The following is a 27,249-nucleotide window of genomic DNA, read 5'->3' as shown; positions in this document are numbered from 1 at the left end:
ATGGGTTTTTTTGAAATGTAAAACTGAAGACCAGATGCTGATAAACTCCCGAAGATAATGCCACACTGAAAGGACGCTTGGAAGCTGGACAGCTGGCTTTCACCCAGCACCACCCAGAGTTTGCCACGCACACCTTCTTCAACTTTTAGCAGTTGAAGGTAGAAAACAATTAAAGGTGTTTTATGAGAAAGGAAAAGGAGTCTGATATTGAAGTTATCATTAAAGTCATTGTATTATTTAAAAGACCCACACCTGCAATAACACCAGTGGTAACATGAATGCTCTATGACAAAATGATGTACCAAAATCTAGGACCAAATTATGTTTCATGGAATCACAGTTTCTAAATCTGAAAGAACTTTAAAGGTCAACTGCCTCTTTTCTGTTTTGTCAAGGGGAGGGGTAAGTATTTTCTCACCCAGATTCCCAGCAGCCAAAATAACAGCATGTGACATCGAATCAACAAATCAGAGGGTTCCACCTAAGAGTGAATCTAACTAAGTAACTCAAGGAAGCAGAGAAATAATTTGGAATTTATCCCATCGCTGGCAGCAGTAGAAGAAGCATCCATTATTTAGGACAAGCAGAGCCACAGAGGGAATTCTACTTGACTCTGTGTGGTACAAGGGAAGGGGAGAGCTTAAAACCACTCTGGGAAATTCTGTCTCATTCTTAACAGCAACCAATTTTTTTTAAAAAAAATCTCTCATATTGAGCTAAAATGGATATCCCTTGTCATTTACTCTTTTTTCTGTTTTATGAGGAAGTCATGGAGACCATATCTGAGCGTTCTTCCACAACTGCTGAATGTCAGGGCTATTTTTCAGAAATCTACTTTGAAGAAGCTAATGGGCAAAAGTTAATGAGGAAAGATAAAATGGAGAATAAATATTCTTTTTTTTTTTTTTTTTTTTTTTGCCTTTTCTAGAGCCGCACTTGCGGCATATGGAGATTCCCAGGCTAGGGGTCTAATTGGAGCTGTAGCCTATCCACAGGCCTACGCCACAGCCATAGCAACTCGGGATCTGAGCCACATCTGCGACCTACACCACAGCTCACGGCAATGCCGGATCTTTAACCCACTGAGCAAGGCCAGGGATCGAACCAGCAACCTCATGGTTCCTAGTTGGATTTGTTAACTGCTGAGCCACAACGGGAACTCCATAATTGAGAATAATTTGAATCTACTTTTACTCCTGATGCAGTCAAGACTTTGCTTAGTTCTCTAGCAGTTTAAAAGCAGTATTCCCCTCCCATCAAGAACACAGAATTGAACCCAGAGATTCTAGTCTCTGCTTTACCACCAAGTGGTCATGGAGGCTTCAGCAAGTAACTTAAACCCTCTGCATCTTAATTTCTCTCATTGGTATCTGATCCATGTGTATATATAGAATGGACAGGTTAATTAATGAGGAATTGGAGTCTTTTATTATCTCTGTGCTTTGATTTATTCACCTATACAATTAAGAAATACCTACTCAGATGACCTTGTATGAATGTTAGGAGGAAAGGGATGGTGGGTAATGCATGTGAAAGTACTTTGAAGGATATACTATCCACTTAAGCATGAAAGACAATGTAGTATAATGGTTAAGGACAACACAAGCTCTGCAGTCACACAGACTGAGTTTAAAACCCAGCTCTGGTGCTTACTAGGTAAGGAACTTTTGGGAAGTTATTTTACCTCTTTGAGCCACTTTGTAATGGAGATAGTTGCAGTGTTCATTTCAAAGAATGGGAATTAAATGAAATAAGGTGTGATATCCCTTAGCTCAGTGCTAGACACCTAGTATGTGGTCATTAACACTAGAAGAAAAAATAATACTATAATGATATTGATTAAACAATAGAGGACATGATTTGTTTTGCATTTTGATTGGATTCTTCAAGCTACAGGGTGGAGAATGGATTGAAAGGGATAAGACTGGAGGCAGAAGAACCAGTTAAGATATTTATATTAGCAACTGGGTCTGTCTGGGTCCGTGACCTCTCTCATGCTCCAGTCTCAAATGTCACTAGCTATCTGACATTTGTTCTTCCTCCCATCCTCACTGCCTCAATGAATGGCCCCCTTTACCCCCAACTGCCTAAGCTAGAAGCCTGGTATTCAATCTTGAGTCTTCTTTACCTTCATAACTAACCAATCCTCAAGTATATGTATATTACTCTCTATTAATGTATCTAAAATCTGAACCCTTCTTTCCCTCCACACTACCATCACCAAAGCTCAGGCTTTTATTATGTCTTGCCTCGATTAGTTCAACAGTCTTCTCAGTGTAGTCTCAGTTGCCTACCAAATTGTATTCTGCTTTATAAACACAAATCTGATCATCCCTGCTCCACACTTGAAAACCTTTCCCTCTCATCTGCAGATAAAGACCAAATTCCTTAACAGAGCTTTTAGGCCCTGCTTGCTTGTCCTCTACAACTCTAACTTTAGTGATCATCACTGCAAACTTGTACCCTGTGAACCAGGCATGCCCATCACAGGTCTTACTCCTCCCTGCCTTTGTGTGTCCTGTATCCTCTGCCTGGGGTGCTTTCTCTCCTCTTCCATTTTTTTGGTTAACTCCAACTCATATCTCCTGATTCAACTCAGGTTTCACTATGTTTACCCTAGCATGTTGCAGTGTGTAGGTTGGCTTATTCAATACCTATTCTAACTTCCCTTCTCCCTTGTCTTTCTCTACTTAGATGACTCTTGTAACCAAGGGTGGCCATGCCAGTGCCTATCCAATAGATGCAGAATGAAGATCCTAAAGAAGGTTTCCTTTACCTCTTCGCTTTCATACTTGTTCCTTTCTAGAACAGAATGCTATTGGGAGACAGAGTAAACATCTTGAAACTGAGGATGAAAACTACCTAGTAAAGCTAGTAGAAAAGAAAGAAAAAAGACCCCATATCCTTGATGACACTATTTAGTTGAACTTTCTTATATTTCATGCCAGGTGACCAAATTCCTTAATTATTCAAGTTGCTGTTAGTTAGGTTTTCTGTTACGTTCAGCACAGTGCATTCCTTACTGTTACATGAGTACTGACTGCTTCTTTTTATTTCCTTTTTTTTTTTTTTCTTTTTAGGGTTGCACCCTCGGCATATGCAAGTTTCCAGGGTAGGTGTCAAATTGGAGCTATAGCTGCCAGTCTATGTCACAGCTACAGTAATGCTGAATCCTTAACCCATTGAGCAAAGCCATGGGTTGAACCCTCATCCTCATGGATACTAGTCAGGTTCGTTACTGCTGAGCCACAGGGGGAACTCCTGACTGCTTCTCTTTCTTCTCATGTATTAGACAATGAGCTACTTCAGGAATGAGGGTGTCTTTTGTCTCTATATTACTAATACATAGTAGGTACTCATTAAATGTTTCTGTTGAAAGAATGAACTCAGATATATGAAACAAATATAATTTCTTAATTTTTGGAAGCCATTAAAAAGAACATTTATTCCTACATGTTAGAGTAATAATTTAACTATGAAATAACAAATACAGAATCAAATTAAATATGGATAGCAGCAAAGACTTCTGTAATTTTGGGGAGTGAAACTACCAACTTCCCTGTGAAACTTCCTGTGTGGCTCAAAGATGCATAGTACAGTACTATTCACTGGGACCCACTGAAGGCTTTAAGTAATTATTATTACTACTTTTATCATTATTTATCATTATTATAACTCCTTAAAAATCAGTATTATAAATAATGATAAATTTATGATATTTAAGGAATTATAAATAACAATAAATTTACGACAACTACATAAACTTTCAACATGATAAAGAGTAATATTAAGAATACAGGCTCATCATTTACGAGCATGGGATAAAATGAAGTTCAGGATTAAATTCTACAACATTAACATTTTGAAAATCTCTTCCACTCATTTGTTTTATTATTTCATCAGTCCCAAAAGTTTGAGCTACTTGCATGCCTGATAGATTAGCAATGACAAAAACTATACCTACAGGCCAAACAATGGTAGTAATAGCCATATAATCATGGTAGTTAGAGACATGAAGGTTGTTTTTCTTACCTATTGCTGTGGCTTAAATGTTCCTGGCTTAAATAATAACCATGTTACTATCTCTAATATGGGATGACGGGCTCAGCTGGGTGGTTTTTCTGGTCCATGTGATGTCAGTTGGAGCTACAGTCATCCAGGTACTTTACTAGACTGGAATATCCAAGATATCTCACTCACATGGCTGGCTACTAGTTTTGTCTATTGTCTGGGAGCTCAGCAGCAGCTGTCAAATACAATGCCTTGGTTCCCCTCCATGTGTCTTGGGCTACTTAGAGCATTTCAGCTAAAGTCCAAGAATTAGAAAGCAGAAGCTAGCAGTCCCTTTAAAGTCTGTACTCAGAAGTCTCAGAAGTCACTTCTGCTACATTCTATTGATCAAAGCCAGTTATACGGCCGGCCCAGACAAATAAGCTCTGCTTCTTGATGGGAGCTGTGGCATGCGTGTACAGAGAGGGAAAGAATTGTTGGTGGCCACCACTGCAGACTACAGTGAATAAATAAAATAAGCTTACCTTCATAATTTTATCTTGAGGGCCTTCTTTAGCACATCTGATTACACAAATCTGAACTTCAATTTGATGAATGTAACCTGAATGGCTACTCCAATGAAGTTAGATCCAATAAAAATTTAAAAGGATGGTCTGAGTCAGCCATCGACCTACTGTCCTGCTAAAACTTTAGATCTAACAGGTACTAACAGGCACAGCTGCTTTCACATAGATTTTCTTTTCAAATTGTTGGAATTACCCTACAAGAATAGCAATAGAAAAGGTTATTGTTACCCATCATTAAAACACTCCTGTGAGTTCCTGCTGTGGTGCAGGGGGTTAAAAATCTTACTCCAGTGGTTCAGGTCTCTGTGGAGGCATGGTTTGATCCCTGGCCCAGTGCGGTGGGTTAAAGGATCCAGTGTTGTTGCAGCTTTGACCTGTATTCAACCCCTGGCCCAGAAACTTCCATATGCTATGGCCATATATATATAAACACTCCCGAGCTAAGGCATATAACCCAAGTTAGGACCTGAGTCACAATTCCAAGTATTAACAAACAGAAAAGTGTCCCACCTCCTACTTAGCCATTTGGCTTCAATGTACATCAGCCAAGGAAAGACACCCTACATGCAGAAATAACCCAAAGCATTTAGCATTTAGGTAGACTCTCTAAAGTCATTTTAGCACACTTGGCCAATTAGAAAAGTCATCGTCACTCATCACCAGCCCAGCTGCCCATTTCAAGGAGCTCAGATTGGTGATATGAGCTCAGGCAGGATTCTGGCTTCATAAAGGAAAAGTATCACACTGACCAAGGCATGTCATAGGAACACAGAGCCCAGGTCATTTGAAAAATGGAAAGTTTGATTCTAGAAACTTCAAAAAAGATAAAGGATCTTTCACCAGTATTGCCTTTAAGAGCTTGGTGCTCAAGGCTAAATGTAGCAATTATTATCTCTATGTTTACAGAGGAAAGTGATGTTCAGAGTCCTAGTAGATCTATCATTCAGAGAGGCTGCGTAGTAGAGTGGCTAAGATCATGAGCTGTGGTGTAACACTGTCTCAGTTCAAACCCTGGCTCACTATCACTTACCAGCTGTGAAAGTTTGTTCATGTTACTTGACTTCTCTCTACCTTTTTTCCCCCTCCACAGAAGGCAATAATGATGCAACCAACTTACAGAGCTTTTGCAGGGAACAAAAAAGTTAGCATATGTAAAACTCTTATAATGGTGTCTGGCATATAATGAGCACCATCTAAGTACTTGTTATTAATAATATTACTCTTAAGTTTTAAGTTATAGAAACCCAAATCAATCATGATGAAGGATAACAAAGGAAAAAACTTCACACATAAAAAGAATATCATCAGAACTCTCTCGCACACATACACGCAGCTTCATCTACAGATAGATGCTCCCCTAGCATTAACATGCCCTCTATAACTTGTCACCTGGAGCATAGAAGGGCATCTTGTACAAAATCCCAAGTCTTTTCTGACTGCCCTGGCCTGGGTCATATGTCCAACGCTTGGATTTATAGAGAGGTGGGAGTAGAGAATAGAATCAGCCCATTCATCATATAGGCTAACTGGATTACACTGAATGGGAGAGAGGATGTTAACCAAAAGAAGAAAGCTGAGCACACAGAATCAAAAGGTCCTACAATGAATAAGAAGGGGAATCAAGAATTGAATGCAGGTCCTTATCACTCTGATTCCACAGTTTTTTACCACTCCTCTCTCCAGTTTTGTTGTCATCTTCATCATCTTCACCATCATCAAAATGGGACAATTTTTAAACTCTTTTTCTTTTGGAAAAATATTCAACAACTAGGTAGTATTTTTTTACCAAGAGACAAGCCACAGCACAAGTGCCTGAGTAAAAAAGAAAGTAAATGCCTTGCACTTTGAGAAAAAAAACAAAACAAAACAAAACAAAAAACGAAAAAACAACCTCTTGCTACTCATATTCAGTCTTTTTCCTCTGAAGAGTGCTAAAGGTTTTACAGCTGATAAATGCCCCAGTGAGAGGAATATTGAGAGTACAATGTAGCCTAAGCTTGCTACTGCTACTGTGAGGTAATCACTCCACACACATGGATAAGTGCTCAATGCCAACAATGAACATTAACTGAAGTACTTTTTGGCCTCATTTAACTTGCCCATTTATGCAACTACAGATGCCTTTCTCCTTAGAACTATAAAATTTCAGAGTAGGAAAGGACTTTACAGCTCAATTGGTCCAATCTTCATATTTTCCAGACGGAAACAAATGGAGCCCAGAGATGGTTATTAGCCAGCACAAGGTCACACAGCAAGTTTAATTCAGGTGCCAAAGTAAAATATATGCCTCCTGTTTTCCTATATCATGCCCTTTCTGAAAAACCACACTATGTCCAAAAAGCTACCCAGTGATCCAAAACGCTTCTAACTCATTTCTTCTCCAGTCATATGGATCACATAAACGTTTGGATGAATTCTGGAAGCAAGACATTTATCATAAAATTTCAACAATAAAGACTAATCACTACCACCGGAAGTCAATGAAACTTGGCAAAAATTACAAGACACACTAACTAGAGCTAACCCTGTAAGAAGTCTGCCTTGCTTCTTCTCTACCTTTTGATAGGTGATTTGTACTTCTGGGCTGTCCTTAAACTGACCAAGGAGCCCATGTGCTTCTTACACAGCAAATAGTCTATGCCAAAATTGGCTTTTCCCTCAAAAAAACAAATTTCTTTTGTGAACCATTATACAGGAACATGCATGATTACATACATATATTTAAATAAGGGCTTCTAAGAAATAAGATCTTAAAATTATATTTACACTACATTGCTGTGGCGCTGGCGTAGGCCAGCAGCTACAGCTCTGATTAGATCCCTAGCCTGTGAGCCTCCATATGCTGCAAGTGCGGCCCTAGAAAAAGGCACACACATACACAAAAATGTATCTCCATTTATAACATATGTGGAAGGAATTATCCACTAAGCCCTTTTCTTCAGTTAAGGTTAGGAGTGTTAAGTCCAGTAGTATCAACATTCCAGTTGCTCTGATTTTCAGTATGCTCCACTGAGATGTTTGCTACCAGTTTAAGGAGGAAAAGTGTGTGTCTTCTTCACATGAGTTCAAAATAGAGTAGGTGGGCCACTGGTTGAGTTGTGAGAAAAGAAATAGACTGTCAAATGCCATCACAACATAATGGATGTTATCTAAAATTAAGATAAATGCATCTGACTAATGTCTCCTTAATAACAAAGCTAAACTTGTATTCTGATTTTTTTCCATTAAGGTAACCTGAAGTTTAAATTTACATTATGATCACAGCTTTTCCTTTGTAAGTTGAAGCACATTATTTTGGTCCATTGAACAAACTCATTTTTATTCATTGACTTTTAAAGTTGACATTTAACTTCTACAGCTGTACAGTTGGCAAGGAGCAAAAGAATATTTAATATTCAAGAGAGCAGATTCTAAAACAGCACAGTATTCTGTTGTTTGGAAGTCCTATAATTAGTGCACATTAACTGAAATAAAGAATTACATATGGAATTAGTAGAGGACAGTTGAAGGTGCTCATGTATTTATTTTCTTTCTAATACTTGTGAATCAAATAAAGCAAACAGGTAATTCTAGCAATTCAAACTAACAAGGGCAGAATTCCTATCATGCCTCAGTGGGTTAAGAACCCAAATAGTATCCATGAGGATGTGGTTGGATCCCTGGCCTCCCTCAGTGGGTTAAGGATCCAGCGTTGCCATAAGCAGACGTAATTCAGATCTGGCATTGTGTGGCTGTGGTGTAGGCTGGCAGGTGCAGCTCCACTTAGACCCTTAACCTGGGAACTGCCATTGGCCGCAGGTTTGGCCCTAAAAAGCAAAAAAAAAAAAAAAAAAAAAAAAAAAAGTAAAACTAATGAAGGGCTGATTTTCTAAAAGACCGTGTCTTTTAATGCATCTACCAGAACAGAATTGAGAACAACTTTGGCTCTTTAGGCCTTAAAGTCCTAAATCAAATAAAATAGGAATTAGTCATCCCTTTTCCATTATAATTTGATGTTTAATATTAGAAATAATTAATTTGTTCATTCAAGAAATTAATTACATCTGCTATAGGCCAGGCTCTCTGTTAGCAGTGGGGGAGAACTGCAATAATCTTGTGCTTCAAAGCATTGAATTTAGCAAGAAAGACAAATAAGAAGGCATGTAATTGCAATCTAGATGAACAGAGTTAGGATAGAGAAATAACTGGTGCTATGAACACCCACAGGGGACCTACCATTGAGGCTGAGAGTAACAGTAGGAAGGGAAGGTCCTCCGGAGAAGGTGACTTTTCACATGAAACTGGATGACTTCAGAATTCAGATTAAATGTACACCTCAAATCTTGCTTCCTCAAAAAGCTCACTAAAATCAAATTTAAAAGACTTTGAAATAAAAATAAAAACAAGCCTACAAGAACAAGGAGAATGGAAAAGGGACAAGAGAAATGAATTGAGGGGAGTGTCTGTTGTGGCTCAGCAGTAACAAATCTGACTAGTCTCCATGAGGATGCAGGTTCAATCCTTGGCCTCGCTTAGTGGGTTAAGGATCTGGCATTGCCGCGAACTGTGGTGTAGGTTGCACGTGCAGCTCTGATCCTGCATTGCTGTGGCTATGGCATAGGCTGGCAGCTAAAGCTGCAATACACCCCAGCCTGGGAACTTCCATATGCCCCGGATACAGCCCTAAAAAAAACAAAAAAACAAAAAAGAAATCAAGAATATTTTCCTGAACAGAAATACAAGAGTTTCTAAACTAAAAGCGTTTGCCAAATGTCTGGCCCAGCTGATCTGCATAACATTTACCATGTATACATATGTTACTATTCTGTTTTATATGTATCAACGTACTCAATTATCACAACCCTATAACATGGGTGACTTTATAATTATCACTCCTGGAGTTTCCCTCATGACACAGTGGAAATGAATCCAACTAGGAATCATGAGGTTGCGGGTTCGATCCCTGGCCTCGCTCAGTGGGTTAAGGATCCAGCATTGCCATGAGCTGTGGTGTAGGTCACAGATGTGGCTCGGATCTGATGTTGCTGTGGCTGGGGCATAGGCCAGCAGCTGTAACTCCCATTAGACCCCTAGCCTGAGAACCTCCATATGTGGTGGGTGCGGCCCTAAAAAAGCAAATAATAATAATAATAATAATTTTCACTCCTATTTATAGATGAAGAAACTGAGGTAAAGTGGTTAAGCAACTTGCCCAAGTTCACACAGTTAAGTGGCAGAGCCAAGATTTGAAAGCAGGTAATATAGTCCTGGAGTCTACTACACAATCTACCACACAGGAGAGAAGCACCACTGTGAAATTTCAGAATACACTAGAGGTAGTTATATTTGATTTTTTTTAAAAAACTGGAGTATATAGTATGTTGCTAGTGCATTCAGAGCCCCACCCTTGACCAAGAACCTGAGGGAAACTCCATGCAGACTTCTGTTCCCACCTCCACCCACAACTTCCTTTTGTCCTTCCTATTCTGTCCTACTGTAAATTTCAGTTACAGCAGAAGCTCTAAATTCCTACTCTTGCCTCCTGGCTCAATAGCACTGCTCTACTCTTGGGCTCACCTCCCTGTGCTGCAGCCAGGAAAAGTGACCTCAGAGTAAGTGATGCTCTTTTTTCATCTTAAGGAGCACAGAACTGCAGTGGTTGCTATCCAGCACTTGATAATAGTTGCCTGATATACTTTGACCAGTAATGCAGTTATTCCTGATAAGACAGTAAGCCTGAAACCAGTACTTGTATGCCTGAAGATATCTTCATTTGACTCTCACATTTAAATAATTCTGGATTCAAAATTTTGTTCTTTCAATACCTTAATATTAAGGACTTCCTGTGTGGCTCAACATCTTAATATTATGCTACTGGATCCAGTGTTTCTGTGGGGAAGTTGTTGTCAACCTGGTTTTTATTATTTTACCTTACATTTCAACTGTTTCCTTACCTCCCCAAGTAGTAAAGCTTTAAATTTCTGTTCTATTGGTTTTAAATTCCGGTTACATTTGTCCCATCAAGTCCTCCTCTGGTATAGATTGCCTATAACTTGTCATTTTTCATGATGCTTTTGTTCTTTACATGTGACAATTTTTTTAAGACTGGGAATTCATCTGTATTATTCCTAAGACAATCAGTTACCTCTGCTTTTGATGACTACATAAGTGGTCCACTGAAACGGGAGGCTTGGTTAATGTCTTCACTGTGAGTATGGGAGATAAGAACTGCCTACACTGCACTTCTCTGGGCTTATCTGCATTTGTTTTCCCTAGCATTTCTTTCTCCTCAAGATAATACTTACTGCCTAGTTCCTCTAGATCCAAGATTGCTTCCCCTAATTGGAGTTGGGGGAGACAGCTCAGGGTTCTACTGGTTATCTGTGCTGGCATTACAGATCTCAATGCTGAGATCAGAGCTGCAGGGAAGAAGATTGTTGGCTTCAAATTTTGTATTGTGTAGAGCCCTTGGGTTATCGCATTTTCTGCCCTGAACTGAAAATAGTCATCAAAATCAATGCAGAAAAATCCAATTTTGAATATACAATTCAAGTTTGCAAACATAATAGATAGAACTCACTCAGATACTATCCAAGCCTGGCCCACCAAGATCACAGCTTTCAACCTGGATTGGCCCAAGTCTCCATCTAGAGACTTCAAACTCTTTCTTCTCTCTCCTCCCCTCCTCCCATCCCTCAGCTCTCTCCTGCTCTAGCCATCATTTTCTAAAGAGTTTCTCAGAGCTTTGATGTAGTTACCAAACTCTGAATTCATTCTGTCTTCTTATGTCTTTTTTTTTTTTTTTTTGGTTTGGATAATTACATTTTTATTGCACAGCTTCAATTTTCAAGTAGGTAATGGAGAACAACTGAAAGTTCTTAAACTAGGGAAGAACAAAGCTGAGCTTTCTTTTTTTTTTTTTTTAATGTCGTTACTGGAATTTCTAGATTTCAGTGTAAGGAAGGGAGCTAGAAGGATGTTCTAGATGCCAAAAGCCCACCCTCCTCAAGGATCATTCTGAGGATGCTCCCTGTGGATCTTCCAGGCTACTTAGAGATGCTACAGCAGGCTGTGGTGGGCACAGACCAGACAAGCCTTACTGACGTAATGAAGATTAGAACCTGCAGTCTTAGAACATCTGGATAGAATTACAACAGAGGACTGTGAAATGGGGTGGGGCATTATAATTTAGGGTACATTCCACCTCCACGCTAGGCAGACTTTGCAAAATAGCTTAGCTCTAAGGCCAGTGAGTTCTGAAAGGAAGCAAAAAGATCTAAATTGTCAGTGGTGGTGATACATACTCATATCTTCATAATATATAATCCAACACAAAATTTTTTCATGCTTGAACCTATATTTCATCTTTTCTATACATCATTACAGAAATTATGAAAGTTGTCTTCTTTAGAAAGAGAGTGGAAATTTATTTTCTCTAGTAACAAGTCATACTGTCCCCAAAAGAAATTTATTTCTTTTATCAGTTAAAAAAAAAAGTAGTTTCTTGCTGTAAAGTCAATTCTCGTTATTCACAGTAAAGTTCTTTAAAGTCACTGTAAACATTGAATTAGCAAATACTGAATCATTGCTCTTAAGGGAAATTCAGGGTTAGGTTCTTTGACGCCTCTGGTCACAACATTTTCATCAGCCAATCAGTAGATACCTTGTTTTTTGTGTGCTTTTGTTTAAAGACACTTTACTCAATATATAGTTGCTTCATTAACATTGAATATGGCCAACTGCACTATAAGAAAGATTATGCCTGAAGGAAGCTTATCTAACACCTATTTTCTACATAAGGCATGTCACAGACTTCCCTTCCCTCCACGTCACAGTTGCCCTCAGGAATACTAGATAGCACTTTAGCACTATACTTGGAAGCCATTTCAAACAGCAAAATTACCAACCAAACCCACAGAAAATACAAAAGCCATGACACTAAAGAGACTGAAAAGGACACTTTCATACAGTATGAGAGGTGAAACTAGAAGGCAGAACCTCACCTTGTTATACTTTAGCCAGGAATGTGTGTGTCGGGTGGCTCAAATTTTTTGCCACTTTATGCATACCCATGAATGAATGCAACAGCACTTAGTATTGATTTGAGGATTACGAATAAATTTTAGCAAGTAAGAGAATTCACATGAATAATGAGAATTGACTATTATTACTATTACTATTGTTGTTGTTGTTGTTTGTATACTGATGGGTAAAAAAAGCTTTTGTTAAAGGAAAGAAACCTGTAAGATGCCACACAAAGGGCGCTTTGTTGACCTTGGTTCACCCTTCACCCTTCCACCCTTGCAAACAAATTTCCTGAATCATTAAGAAACAATTTGTGCAATCTGCAGCAGTTTAGGGACTACGAACATTTTGCGCCAATCCGGTGGGTGTTTAGTAAAGAGAGCTCCAAAACCTGTCGCAGGCAATCCAGTGTCCCTGGAAACAAGATTAACAATTTTTAGAAAACATGTCAGACTGGCATTTGCAAACCTTCAAAGCCATACAAAACTAATTTGGGAGCCGAACCTTCATTATAATTATTTTTAAAGGATTTCAGTGTTTGCAAATTTAATACGTTTTGCAAAATAAAATGTCCCAATAAGTAAATGGAAAGAAATTTCAGTGTTTTGTCCAATAACTACAATATAAGACAAAGTCTATGTTGTGCATTTCCATGGAAAGGCACAGTGCCAGGTTGAAGGAACTACAGATATAACTAAGAAGGAGTTCCTATCCTCAAGGAACAATCTTAGAGGAAACATTTTCATATAAATAACTAGAAATTGTAAGCCCAACTGCTTTGTAAAAGATAAACTGCTCAGAGAACACTATAAGAGCAATTAATTCTAATTAGTGACAGCTTACCTAATTCCTTCTACATATCAGGGAATATTTTTATGAGTATTTCATATTTCTTTTCATCTAAACTTAAAACAACCCTATGAGATAGATAATTTTCTAATTCCCATTTTACAAATTTGAGGATTATAGATACCACATAACTTTCACAAATTGTGGAAATGAGGTTCAAACCTAGGTAGTAAGAATCACGACAAGAAAAAATATGTAAGGAGTTCCTGTTGTGGCACAGTGAAAACAAATCCAACTAGTATCCATGAGGATGTAGGTCCAATCCCTGGCCCTGCTCAGTGGGTCAGTGATCTGGCGTTGCTGTGAGCTAGGCAACTCAGATCCCCCGTTGCTGTGGCTGTGGTGTAGGCTGGCAGTTGTAGCTCGGATTTGACCCCTAGCCTGGGAACTTCCATATGCCCCAGGTGCAGCTCTGAAAAGACAGACAGACAGACGGACAGATGGAAGGAAGGAAGGACAGAAAGAATGTGTGTAAAGGAGAAATGGCATTTTAGCTGGATCTAAATGAGTAGTGCTGACTGGCAAACAAAAAAGGGAAAGGGAGGAGTTCCTGCTGTGGCACAGTGGTTAACGGATCCCACTAGGAACCATGAGGTTGCAGGTTCTGTCCCTGCCCTTGCTCAGTGGGTTAATGATCCGGCGTTGCCGTGAGCTGTGGTGTAGGTTGCAGACGTGGCTCGGATCCCACGTTGCTGTGGCTCTGGCGTAGGCCGGTGGCTACAGCTCCAATTCGACCCCTAGCCTGGGAACCTCCGTATGCCGCGGGAGCGGCCCAAGAAATAGCAAAATGCCGAAAAAAAAAAAAAAAAAAAAAAAAGGGAAAGGGAGTTCCAGAGGGAATGTCATGAACAGAAAGCATGGAAGCTTGTGTTGATTGTGCTTGATGTGGTTTGTAATGTGCAGCTCTTTACTACTTAAATAAACCCTTTCCTGCATGTGCCTGTTCTAAGCCAAAGACAGTATTAACCATACCTTTCGATAATCCCAGAGCTTATTGATTCCTCGTTCAATAAAGCCTTGCTCTTTATTTCAGTAAATTCTGTGTTTAAATAAACTTGTGCCATTTTTTCGTGTGTTTCTGATTTCCAAACCTGGAGAAATAGAAGCCACATATAAGAAAAATAAAGTGTCAAAAATGTTCAGTACTAAAATATATTTCTGCTGAAGTACATTCTGATTTTAACTGTTGACTCCATTAACATTAAAAAATAAGAAATGTCTCAAATTAGTTAACTCTTTCATCATAAATATGTGAAAATGGCAATTCCTTACTATGATTTGTTAGAGAATAAAAATAAAATGGATTGTTTCCATGAAATGGAAAGTGCTGCTTTCTATTTCCTTTTCAAGGTTAGTATATTTTAACTTCTCTAAATAAGAAACTATAACAAATTTGTAATAGGACATTAGATACCACCATCATCATCATCAGTCATTCTCTAGCACAGAAGATAACTGAATGAATTACCAACCAATTACTATGAGAAAAATCTGAAAATTGCAGGATGTTTCCAACTGCAGAAGCATCATGAGTAATATCTAGAGAATCTTAGGGACAAAAATGGATGCTAAAGATTCAATATTTTTCTCATCAAAATTTTAGAAGATCACAAATATGGATGCTCAGAGCAGAGAATCAGAACTCACCATCACTGGGAGAACCCATTACTTTCTCCAAACCTGAAGACTAGCTTCCCTAAGACATCCATTGAAGACTGAGATTACATTAATCACATAGATTTTGTTTAAGAAAGAAAGAGAAAGAAACCACTGTTTATAAATTTGAAGGCTTTAGCTATAAGAGTATCATAGCTAGAGTCAAATTCCTTTGGTCCATTTTTGTTAAGTATAAAAAGGCTCTGTAAAATTAAGAACCCACTACTCAAAGCAATTTTAACTACAGTATCTAAACCTGGTTCTCTGGTCTACTCCTTGGCTTCTCTGACCACTGCCCTCTAAGACCTCAACCTCCCCAATCAGCAGCCTCTCAGCACAACTTCCCAGCTCTGATGTCTATGCTCTTAGTTCAATTACTCTTCCTCATGGACTTTCAAGTTCACAAGTCAATGGTAAGGGATACTGTACTGGGCTTCATATTTTATATTTACTAAAAAATAAAACATCTATTGGGGAAAAACATTACTAGCCATCATTTTGTTTTAAAGTGTGAGGCTGACCCCAAAATTAACCTTAGATAGGTTCTAATCTTATTTATTTTTTTTTTTTTTTGCTTTTTAGGGCCACACCTGTGGCACATGGAAGTTCCCAGGCTAGGTGCTGAATCAGAGCTATAGCCATCGGCCTATGCCACAGCAACAGCAACGCCAAATCTGAACTGCGTCTTTGACCTACACCACAGCTCATGGCAATGCCAGATCCTTAACCCACTGAGTGAGACCAGGGGTCGAATCAGCATCCTCATGGATTCTAGTCAGATTTGTTTCCGCTAAGCCTCAATGGGAACTCAAGGCTCTAATCATTGTTGACAGTAAAATATTTCAATAAATCAATTAATACCACTGAAAATTATATGAAACAAAGACATTTCCAAACATGAAATAATGAGTAATAAAAGGAAACAGATAATAACACTGGGGCTTTTAAGTTTGTTGACTGCTTATTCTGCATCAGACACCATATTAAGTACTTTATATGTATCATTTCTCTAAATTCCTAAAGCAACCCTGAGTGTTGTCCACAATTATGCTTACAGAAGGAAAAGAACAATAAAATGGGGAAATGAGGAGAGTTTAATGAAAGATCTGTGACCAGAATTCAGAAAATCAACAAGCAGTGATGAAGTACCACAAAGGCAGCAATATCAGCAGCCATAGGGTAGGGCAGTTATGGAACCCATAAAGATCTACAGCTGTATGACTGGGTCGCTTGATAGTTATGTCTTTCTGAACAGACACACAGTATTTTAGTCTGTTCAGGCTACTGCTACAAATATCATAGACTGAGTGGCTTATAAACAACAGAAAATTATTTTTCACAATTCCGTATGCTAGGAAGGCCAGGTTCAAGGCACTAGTAGTGACTGGTGAGGGTCCATTTCCTAGGAGATAGATAACCATCTCTCACTGTGTCCTCACAATGGAAGGGGGAAGGAGCTCTTCAGTATCTTTTATAAGGGCATTAATCCCATTCATGAGGTCTCTACTTTCATGACCTAATCACTTCCCAATTTCTCCTAATTCTATCTCATTAGGGGTTAGAATTTCAACATTTGAATTTTGGGGGGACACAAACATTCAATCCATAGCACATAGGCACTGCCAAACTATGGTTCTGCAGAGAGGAAAGAAAAGGAATAAATGTCCAAGCCAACTCTCCTCCCACTGCTGATCGCCTGTCGGTGCCTTCCATGGGCCAATTCCGGGCAATTCATAGGAAGCCAGAGGGCAAAAGAGCTCACTGGTACAATCCATAAAGGTCAGCCTCCTTGGCATAGAGAATGGTTTAAAAGGGTGGAGAGTGGACCTGAAGGGAAAAGGGAAGGACTCTTGGCAAAGTTTATCTTCATTTTGAGGAATGGAAAACTGAGACTAAGAGGGACCAAGTAATGATGGGGCAAACCAGAGAGAAAAGCAGAAGCTCCACAACTCCAAACATGCAGTTTGGCTCTTTCATTCATTCATCCATCTGTATCTATGAAGTGCCAGGCATTCTACTAAGTTCTAGAGCTAGAGTAGTAAATAAAACCCAGAGGCTATACTGGCTGTAGCTTAATGAGTTGCAATAAATCATGTGGATAATGGTAACAACAGCACATGGCCAGACATCATTCTAAATGTCTTCACATTAAATGCTCATGAAAACTGTATTCCCACTATACACCCAAGGAAATAAAGAAATGGAAAATTTTAAACTCTTGACCAAAGTTACAACCTAGTAAGTGGTGGAGCCAAGAATGAATGAGAAGCCGTCTGAGTCCAGAGCCCACTCTTAACCTCTGTGTTTCCTATATCAAATGTAAATGTTGTCCCCCAATATTAGACCACCCATCTTTACTAATAATAGAACCCCAATTTCTGTCTGGGCCCATGGTGTTTCAGAATACATTTCCTAATCTCCCTTATACTTAGATATGACCAGTAACTGGTTCTGGACAACATGGCATGAAAGAATGGCACAACACTGTAAATCAACTACATTTTAATAAGAAATAAAAAATTTTTAAATTTAAAAAAGAAATATATGAACATGGCCTGGAAGAAGTACATGGAGTTTCCCACACAAACTCCAGGAAAAGTCCTACTTCTGTTACTCTTTCCCTGCTGCATAGGATGTGGACAAATGACATGTTTCCACAGCCATCTTGGGCCCTACACAAAGAATGGAAGAGAAGAAAACTAGAAGCAGTAGGTTTCTGACAATCTGTGGAACTTCCATACCAGTGCTGGCCTGCTATCCTTTAGCTCTTTACATAAAAGAATAAAACCTTATGTGAACAGCCACTGTTGATTTGTGGTTTCTGCTGCATGTAGGCAAACCTAATCCTACATCATCTTAATGTGAAAAATCACTTGGGTTTAGAAATGTTCATAACCTGACATAAGGGTGGGTAATTTATAAAAGCAGTTCCATATGTTTAAAAATCTTTCGGTGGAGTTCCCGTCGTGGCGCAGTGGTTAACGAATCCGACTAGGAACCATGAGGTTGCGGGTTCGGTCCCTGCGCTTGCTCAGTGGGTTAACGATCCGGCGTTGCCGTGAGCTGTGGTGTAGGTTGCAGACGCGGCTCGGATCCCGCGTTGCTGTGGCTCTGGCGTAGGCCGGTGGCTCCAGCTCCGATTCAACCCCTAGCCTGGGAACCTCCATATGCCACGGGAGAGGCCCAAAGAAATGGCAAAGACAAAAAAAAAAAAAATCTTTCGGGCTTCATATGTATCACAAACTGGAGATTGGCAATTTGATATGTGAGACAGCTAAATTAACACAGCACCAACTCATAGGATAATCATAAAAATTTCCACTTAATTTGCATAATAAAATCTATCTTGAGTCAAATGGCAATATAAAAAATATCTAATGTATGTGTAGGAAGTGTACTTCATAACATCATTCTTATTCCCTATTTTCTTGAGTATCAATTTTTTAAAGTCCCAATTTCTAATCTTCCAAGGTGAACTCCTCCTATATGTGCTACATTTAAGAAAACTCAGTAGACATATAACCTGGGTAATGGGTACAGGGAAAGGGCAGGTCACTCAGGACTTCCCTTCAAGTTCCACATTTGAGGGTAACCAGCATCTCTGTGCTGAGGATCACTTACTCCCTGGCAGAATCTCTCCTGGAAAGATTCATTTTAAATGATCCCTAGTTTCCATTTCTTTCTTGAGTTCCTTATCGAGTTCCCTGAAAGCATAGTCCTCTGACGCATACTGAAGGAAGTGCAGGTACTTCTCAAGTCAAGTCTTCCCTCTGATGCCAAAGGCTGCTTCAGGAATGAGTCAGATCCCAGTCTACCAAGTTACCTAACTTCAAGGGAACACTTATCAAATTCCCTATCTGACATCCTTCAGACCTCACACTACAGCTTGAAGAGAACATACTTCTGCCCCCAAACCTGTGGGGATAAGAGGCATGGAACTTAGCACGTACACTCTCTCCAAACGATTTCTCCACGTTCCAAATATCCTCAGCCAGGTCTCTTCAATTTCAACTAACTCTCTCTCTCTCCCTTTTTCAATCTTCAACATGGAAGAGAGATCAAGAGGTTCAAAACCAGTTACTGCCCAAATGCTTTGCATGTTCTATGTGAGTGATCTGGCACCTCACTTTAAAATAAAGGAGAAGTTGGCATCTGTATTCTTAAATCTTCAGTTGCAACTGGGGGAGAGTCTTATTTTACCCTGTTAAACAGCACTCCCTGTGCCAGCTGTAACTTTTTTATATCACTGCCCGAAAAAGTCATCATAAAGTAATCGGGATACCTGTTAACAATCCCTACTTTTAAAAAGCATCCAAAAGGCTGTTCTTATTTCTCTGAATAGTTTTGCCCTGTTTTCATGGCTCTGCTTTCACCTTTAAGTGAACTTAGCATAACACATAGATTACTTAAAGAATTGCAGAAAAGTAGAAAGGATGCCTTCTCAACATTATTTTGAACAACAGAGATTTATGGGGTTCAATTAGAAAAACAATTTCATGGGAATTCCCATCTTGGCTCAGTGAAGTGAATCTGACTAGTGTCCATGAGGACTCAGGTTTGATCCCTGGCCTCGCTCAGCGGGTTAAGCATCTGGCACTGCAGTGAGCTATGATGTAGGTCACCAACGCGGCTTGAATCTGGCATTGCTGTGGCTGTGGTGCAGGCCAGCAGCTATAGTTCCGCTTCAACCCCTAGCCTGGGAACCCCCATGTGCCAAGGGTGTGGCCCTAAAAAGACAAAAAATAATAATAATGATTTAATTATTTTTCTCCACTACTTGTTCAAGCCAGCCTTTATGGGATGTTATTTACCTGCACCTAGAAGAAATAAACCTTGGACAAAAGCCAAACTTATATGGCACATCACTTTCAGATAACAAAATCATTGCTTGTCACAAAAGTGGTCTCATTTAAGTAATATTATTAGTAGAATAATCACCAGAGGACCTCTTACCTGTCTAAGCGTCTAAAGGAAGGGTGGGGCGGAAAAAGTGAAAAAATAGAAAATCGGCCAATCCTCCCCCTATACATGCATACTTCCCTCTGTAGACTTCCCTGCCCTGGAGCAGACTCTAGCTGGAGGAGGAGAAAATCTTTAAGCTTAGTGAAATTCATCGTCTTGATGAGCTATTTTAATGACTGAAATGTGACCAATATGCTTTTTATTATCTAAGAGTAACTATAAAAATTATGGAAACTGCACAAGATCTTATAGAGAAAGAACTAACTCCACAAAGTAAGGTGACTAGATAATGGAGGCAAAGAATACAGAGGGGTGAGTGTGTGTGTGTGTGTGCATGCGCACGTGGTTACACCTTTTGAGTGTCAATGTTCAACAGTTATATTTACTGAAGCAAATTGAGAAATATGAAATATTAAAATCTAGAGTCTCTAAAAGTTAAAATAGGGCATGATTCTTGATATGGAAAGAGTTACAAAGGAGAATAATGGAATTAAAATGGCGGATGCCTCCTTTCATTCATGTTCCACATCCCTAGAAATGGCAAAGAAGATATCTGATAGAATTAATAAGCCCACAGCTACAGTATAAGACAAGGAAGGCACAACTTGGCCAAAATTTATAGAGAGTTCCTAAAATAGGAAGAGCATATGCAATTGTGCTGATACTGGAAAAGACAATCCAAAATAGATCCAGGAGAGCATGCTGGAACCTGTGGCATCCACTCCAAACTCAGAGATTATGGAGACAGGAAGCAAGAGGGAGCCCTGCTCAGCAGACCACTATCCCCAAACATCTTCCTTTTCCTGGTTTAAGTGGGTCTCCTCCAATGACATTTAAAATTATTCATTTACAAAAATGTGATCTATATGCCTCTTTCAGGAACTCAGATCTGAATGCAAGAAACCTTGCAAGATTGTAGTGCTCAAAACACTACTCTACTATGTCAATCAAAGAAAAAAAATGCCTGAACCAATTAAGTAAATGATAATTGAATTTCTCAGGTCCAGTATAATTACAACACTTTTTATCACTTTTAGGGTCATCAATTTTTAAATGCTGTATTTTCATCCACTGAAACAGCTCATATTTGAGACCTACTTAACTATTCATCTATTCATAAAATGAATGTTAGTGCACTTTTGTACTATTCATTTATGTGCAATTTTTAAGTCCAAAATGACTATGATGTTACTAATGTTACTAATACTAATGACTAACATTAGCCTAATTTGCTCATAAATTTTGTCCTGTTAGTTCCAAAAATACCTTGGAACTTGGATCCATTAGCTGTATAAGAAAAATCTGTTTAATAAAATTATTCAAGTTCCTGTTTGTTACATTATATCTGAAATTTCTCACCTTCTATGACACTATATCAAATCTGCTCTTTATTTAATCCTTCTGAGTTTATGGGATTCAACATGTAACACTTCCTCAGAAGTGTTATTATTAGTCTAAATGATTATGAAAAGACCTTTGTTAGCTCTGTGAAGATCCTTGGACGAGGGACTTTACAAATGAAGAAACAATGATAGAATTACTCTTGATCATTTATTTTGCAGGGACTCACTCTGTTACAGTTAAGTAGTCCTTGAATAATGCTCAACCAAAATACCAAAACAAAATATTATAGTTAAAAATACTATTTCTCATCATCACTTAGACTATTAAAATAATCAGAGGAACTCCAGGGGCTTGAATTACTGCTCCCCTGTGAATCTGTAGCCTCCATGGTCCCACTCCACCTCCTGAAGCCTGAGGGGCCACTGGGGTAGGAATGAGATTATGCCACCAATGAAACATGGGTAGTATGTTTCCAGAATCCAGCAACAAATGGTTCATTTAAACATTCAGCTCAGGAGCTTCATAGTGGCCTTCTCCACTAGGAAGCCATCCTCGACCCTACTCTCAGCCCATTTCAAGTACCCCTCTGAGCATCCTGATCTTCTCTCCATCATACACCTATCTTATATTTGCCACTGTGACTGTACTCACCCATTACCCCCATAAGTCTGTGAGTTCCTGATGTACAGTGACCTTGCTTTGAACTATGCTTCTAATCCTAGCACTAAGCATGATAAATTGGCATAATGTTTCTTACCCCAGCACTTAGCAAAACAATAGGAACTTAACACCTATTCATTGAATATATACTTTCCCTTCTGTCCGTCCTTCCTTTGACAAATATTTATTGAGCACCCACTATGAATCAGGTACTATCCTAGGAACTGGAGATACAGCAGAGAACAAAACAGACAAAAGTCCCTTGTCTCATGAAACTTCTATTCTAGTAGTGGGAGACAGGCAATTGACAACCAGAAAGTATTAAATATGTCCAGTCATTTAAGTGCCGTGAAGAAAACTAAAGTAAAGGAGTGGGAATAGAGAAGGGTGATGTGTATAGACTTCTATTTTATATACAAATTGACAATTGGCTCATTGAATATGTGGGACGTGTAAGTAGGTACAATTGGAAAACAAATCTATTTTCTTCTTCCATTGCTGTCCATTCATAGTCATTTGGAGGGGCTAGTTCTTTTTTATGATCTCTGATGAAATACAGAACAGGCCCCAGGACTTTTCTGGTCACTCTCAGATAATATAAAAATCTTCTGTCTACTTCTGTCCCAAGATGAGTCTTACTGATGTAAGTAAAATGCCCAGTCCTATGTACTAGCCAAGACTTCATTTAAAATGAAAGATTCTTAGGAGTTCCTGTAGTTGCTCAGTGGTAACAAACCCAATCAGTATCCAGGAAGATGCGGCTTAGATCCCTAGCCTCGCTCAGTGGGTTAAGGATCTGGTGTTGCCATGATCTATGGTGTAAGCTGCAGACCCGGCTTGGATCCCATGTTGTTTTGGCTATGGTGAAGACTGGCAGCTGCAGTTCTGATTCAACCCTTAGCCTCGGAACTTCCATATGCCACGAGTGTGGCCCTAAAAAAATAAATAAATAAAATGAAAGATTCTCATTCCTCCACCTTGGGCATGCTTTGGTCTGGTCTACTTCAGTTGGCTTCTTCTCCGTAGACTTCCCTACACTCCAACTCCTGGCATTTTTTTTTTTCTCTTTTTAGGGCTGCACCCACAGCACATGGAGGTTCCCAGGCTAGTGGTTGAATTGGAGCTGTAGCTGCTGGCTGGCCTATGCCATAGCCACAACAATGCAGGATCCAAGCCACATCTGCAACCTATACCACAGCTCATGGCAATGCTGGATCCTTAACCCACCAAGTGAGGTCAGGGATTGAACCTGCCTCCTCATGGATGCTAGTCAGATTCTTTTCCACTGAGCCACAATGGGAACTTTCTTTTTATTATTTTTTTTCCCTTTTTTTTTCCTTCTGCCTCCAAGATGAGGTGTTGTGGTCTGTACATATGGGTCAGAAAGAAGAATTTTCCAGATTCAAAAGCAAGGTGAAGAAAAGACAAGTTTATTGAGGTGCTGTTAACACAGTGGGCTGACTTCCTGATAATCACTGAGTCAACACCAAATGTGTGGTGGCATCTGTTATTATAACCCAGGGAGAAGAGAAGCCTCAGGATACACCTGCTTACCTACTGACTAGTTGGAGAAAGAAGGGTCTTACAATATACTTGATAGTTTGTTGGGGACATATAAGGGCCTTATAGGGGTGGGGTGAGAAGTGGACCAAATACCTTTCCTAGTGGGGGTAGGAAGGAGTAGGACAGATGGGGGAGGGAGCACTAGAATGAGACATGTGGGGCTATGGTAAGGATCTGGTAATTCTTGTCTTGGCCAGAGGCTTTGAGTTCCAATCTCCTTGAAGGGGTCTTGAGGTCCAACAGTGAAGACATGAGGAAGGAGAGAAGCACATGTGGAAAAGATGGACACGTAATCTTGTTTTGGTTTCCTCTGGGTATGTCATGTCTGACCCTCTCTGGCACAGAAGGACATTCAAAGCTGACTTTTTGGGATGTTGTAGTAGACAATGAGATCCCTCCTGGGAATGTTCATGGTATGTTCTATGGTTCAGGATGCCAATTTATGCACTTAAGTGTCCTATCTCAGCCCCTGGAATCCAGTTGATTCCTCTCCCATCCCTATATCAGGTGCTCTTAGGCTCTGAAATGGTCTCCTATTATCTTTCTCTTCCAAAAGTCTGACTACTCACTTATTCTTGCCCACCACTGATGTATTCATAGCTAGTTCCCCTCTTCCTGATCTGCTTCTTCAGACAGATCATCAGAGCCTAATATCTGTAACTTCTCCAAACCCAAGGGGATTTGCAGATGAAACTTAAACATACCTTCTTCAAAATCCTGACTCTATTTGCAAACTGCTTGTTTGGCTTCTTGGATTTCAATCCTCTTAGACCCTTCATATAAGTGGTAGCCTAAGGATACCATCTTCTTTGAAGGTCTTATCTAAGTGGCCGAATATTTCACTTTTGTTCTTGGCCTTTTGGAGTCTCAGCCAAAATGCAAACAAAGAAATATGCATTGTAATCCTGATAAAAATAAACGATGGTCACACTAGCACTAGCAGCAGCATTTAAAGGCAAAGAGATCTTGAATCAGCTAAACAGAAATGCTGGTGGACATAAGAAGCAACGACTCAGGAGCAATCCTGAAACAAACAAACAAAAACACTACCAAAAATGCTCAGAAGGTATTCAATAGGGGAAACAGATGGGAATTGGGCTAGCTAGCACGTGTGTGGACATAATTCAGAAAACTGGACAGAGGTTATACCTAGGATGTTAAGAAAAATCAATACCCATCACATATGCAGTAAGATGTATACAATGACCAAGCCAGTGGGGAAAAAATAAGTTCATTTTATGCAAGGAGATGCAGTGTCAGAGTTAAAAAGGCCAGTGGTATGGAAGTGGAATAACTTGGTACTGCAAGAGGTAGTTTATAAAGGTATATCTTAAACTTTGGAACCAGAGAGGAAAGTGGATTTTAATTTTTAATACTCTTTCTAGCTGTCTGACTTTGAACAGTGATTAAGCTTCACTTGGCTTCAGTTTCCTCATTTATACAATGCAGGTAACAGAATTGTACAGTGGATGAAATAAGGCAATATTCATGTAACTGTTTATTGAATCAATCCTTTTGCATCAATATGATGCAATCATGAAGCCATTTTAAACTTATTTTAATCAAGCTGCTTGTTCCATTTCCCATGAATAACTAGTTCTTTCCTTTTGAATAATGGGAATTTTATAGCTTTTCTGGTCTCCTCAATCCTAAGAAGGATTACATCTTAGTTACCAAAATTTCCAATCCAGTGAAATAGTCAAAACTTCTAACTGGATTAGATTTTAGCTTCTTATCTTCCCAGCTGAGTGCTGCTTTAGGCCTAGAAGCCTACAGCAAGTGGGGTCTTGCTCCACTGCTATTTCCCTTCTCAGTCTCTGTCTTCTACTCCCTGCCACTCACAGGCCTCTCCCAGGTCTGGCTGATGGGGAGAGATGAGATGAAAAGGCAATAGTGTTAAGTGGCCATTATTCTTTTGACCTGTGCTGATAGTCCTGGACATTCAAAATTGACTCCCCTAGAGGGCACATCCATACTTGTTTCTAGAGATTCTCTTACAAGATCTCCAACTGCAGCTTGTTGGAGGCAAGAAAAACATCTTGTCCTAGCTGACTATAACTCCTCTTATTGAGCCTTGGATATCTGGTGAGTCTCCTATATTGAGTCTTTTTGCTCTTCCAAGAGTACTCTGAAAAATTCACCCCAATGGGTACCCTGGGTAAACTCACACACATATCCATCCTGAACTACCACCATCCTCACTGTAAGTGCTATCTACTTCCCCTCTTTTTCTCTTCTATCAGATCAGGTATGACATCTTACCTTGAAGTTCTCAGGCATGTGTCATATACCAGGACCCTACGTTAGTCTAAATTCTAGGACACACATATTAATCTGAGTGTTTCCCTTGAAATGCCTCTAACAAGGGAAGAAAGGACCCTTAACTGACAACTAAGCATAGCCTAGTTTAGAATATTTTAGCAGATCCTGCCTAGATGGTTCAGAATCTTGATTTAGGATATATTACCAAGAGTAATTCTACTTCAGACCTCTATCAAAACTCTGTGGCAAGCAGAGGGTTTCACCCTCCTGCTATATCCAGTATCACTCTTGATCCATGAAGATATGGAGGCTCTATGCCTGTGTCCCCCTCCTTTTTACACTTAGGACCTTGAGTGAGTCATTTAAGATCAGTAAGTCTAGGTTTAGAACTGGAATAATAATATCTTTCTTGTTAACTTTATAAATTTATTGAGACAATCAAGAAACAAGATGGATGAACAAGTAGTTAAAATACAAAGTCTTTAGAGAAAAATGTAACTTACTATTAAGATATAAGAATAGCAGTTTTATCAGACTTGGTCTATTTTCCTTCCTGAAACCAAGTAGGACCCTGTGGGGACTTCCCAGGGACAGATGTCCTCATGTTTCCCACCTGCCTTATGTTTATAGGAAAGTTTTAGCCTTCTAGGCCTTCCCTGATATCCAAAGAGCAAGTTTAATCAAAGAAGTGAGAAAATGCAGAAACAAAGGAAAATAGTCAAGCAAGACAAAATAATAGTTTAGCCACAAAATAAAGTTAAGGACCTTTGGTTCCTCCTCAAAGGCTATAAATAATATCCTAAGCCATATCCTTGAATTGCTTTGGGGATATTAAAACACTCACCAGGTGGAAGAAGTTAATTACATGCTGACAATAACACATAGACCCCAAACTGGTTAGAACCAGAAGGTTGATGATATTAACTCCCTAAATACCACCCTGTTACACCAACCAATCAAAAGAATGTCCAAAAGCTGATTAGGTGCCCTACAACCATCACCCCTAATGTTGCCTTTGAAAGCCCTTCCCTGAAAGCTATCAGGGTTTAGGTCTTTTAAGCATGAGTTTCCCATTCTCCTTGCTTGGCCCTGCAATAAACTCTGTACTTTCCTTCACCACAACCTGGTGTCAGTAGATTGTTTTTGCTATACTTTAAGCAAAAAAAACTCAGGTTTGGTTGTGTAATATTCCTATTGCAACCTGAGATAATATAATGATACATATAATATATTATAATTATATAATATATAATAATATAAACCTGGGAGATAAAAGATGAGGTATCAATGACCATGAATGAAAGTACTAGAGAAAGTAAATATTATCTTATTTATACACCCTCTATTAAATCTGAGACTTGAACTGATGCAA

General features: G+C 39.3%; 1 protein-coding gene across 8 annotated transcripts in view; it reads right to left on the bottom strand.

The window, feature by feature from the left end:
• Positions 1-27,249, bottom strand: part of CFAP95 (cilia and flagella associated protein 95) — a 226,112-nt gene that overhangs the window by 102,771 nt on the left and 96,092 nt on the right. For 7 of the 8 annotated variants that reach the window (XR_014822703.1, XM_021064725.2, XM_021064735.2 and 4 more), the window contains 2 exons: positions 14,403-14,521; positions 12,927-12,995 (listed from right to left, as the gene is read on the bottom strand). Coding sequence is in view for 7 of the 8 variants with exons in the window: in XM_084987668.1 (XP_084843794.1) it covers positions 12,927-12,995; positions 14,403-14,521 (188 nt within the window). In the remaining variant the exon portion in view is untranslated. Of the gene's footprint in view, positions 1-12,926; positions 13,812-14,370; positions 14,522-27,249 lie in introns of those variants that run through there. The other variant, XM_084987694.1, reaches the window with a different exon arrangement.

Source organism: Sus scrofa, chromosome 1, assembly GCF_054392235.1.
Source record: "Sus scrofa isolate SSC_HxYL_T2T_F1_AM1 chromosome 1, Sscrofa_HxYL_maternal_Yorkshire_Landrace_v2.0, whole genome shotgun sequence".
Lineage (NCBI taxonomy): Eukaryota > Metazoa > Chordata > Mammalia > Artiodactyla > Suidae > Sus > Sus scrofa.
The sequence above is the reverse complement of the archived record's forward strand: the minus strand, read 5'-3'. Positions and strand labels throughout refer to the sequence as shown.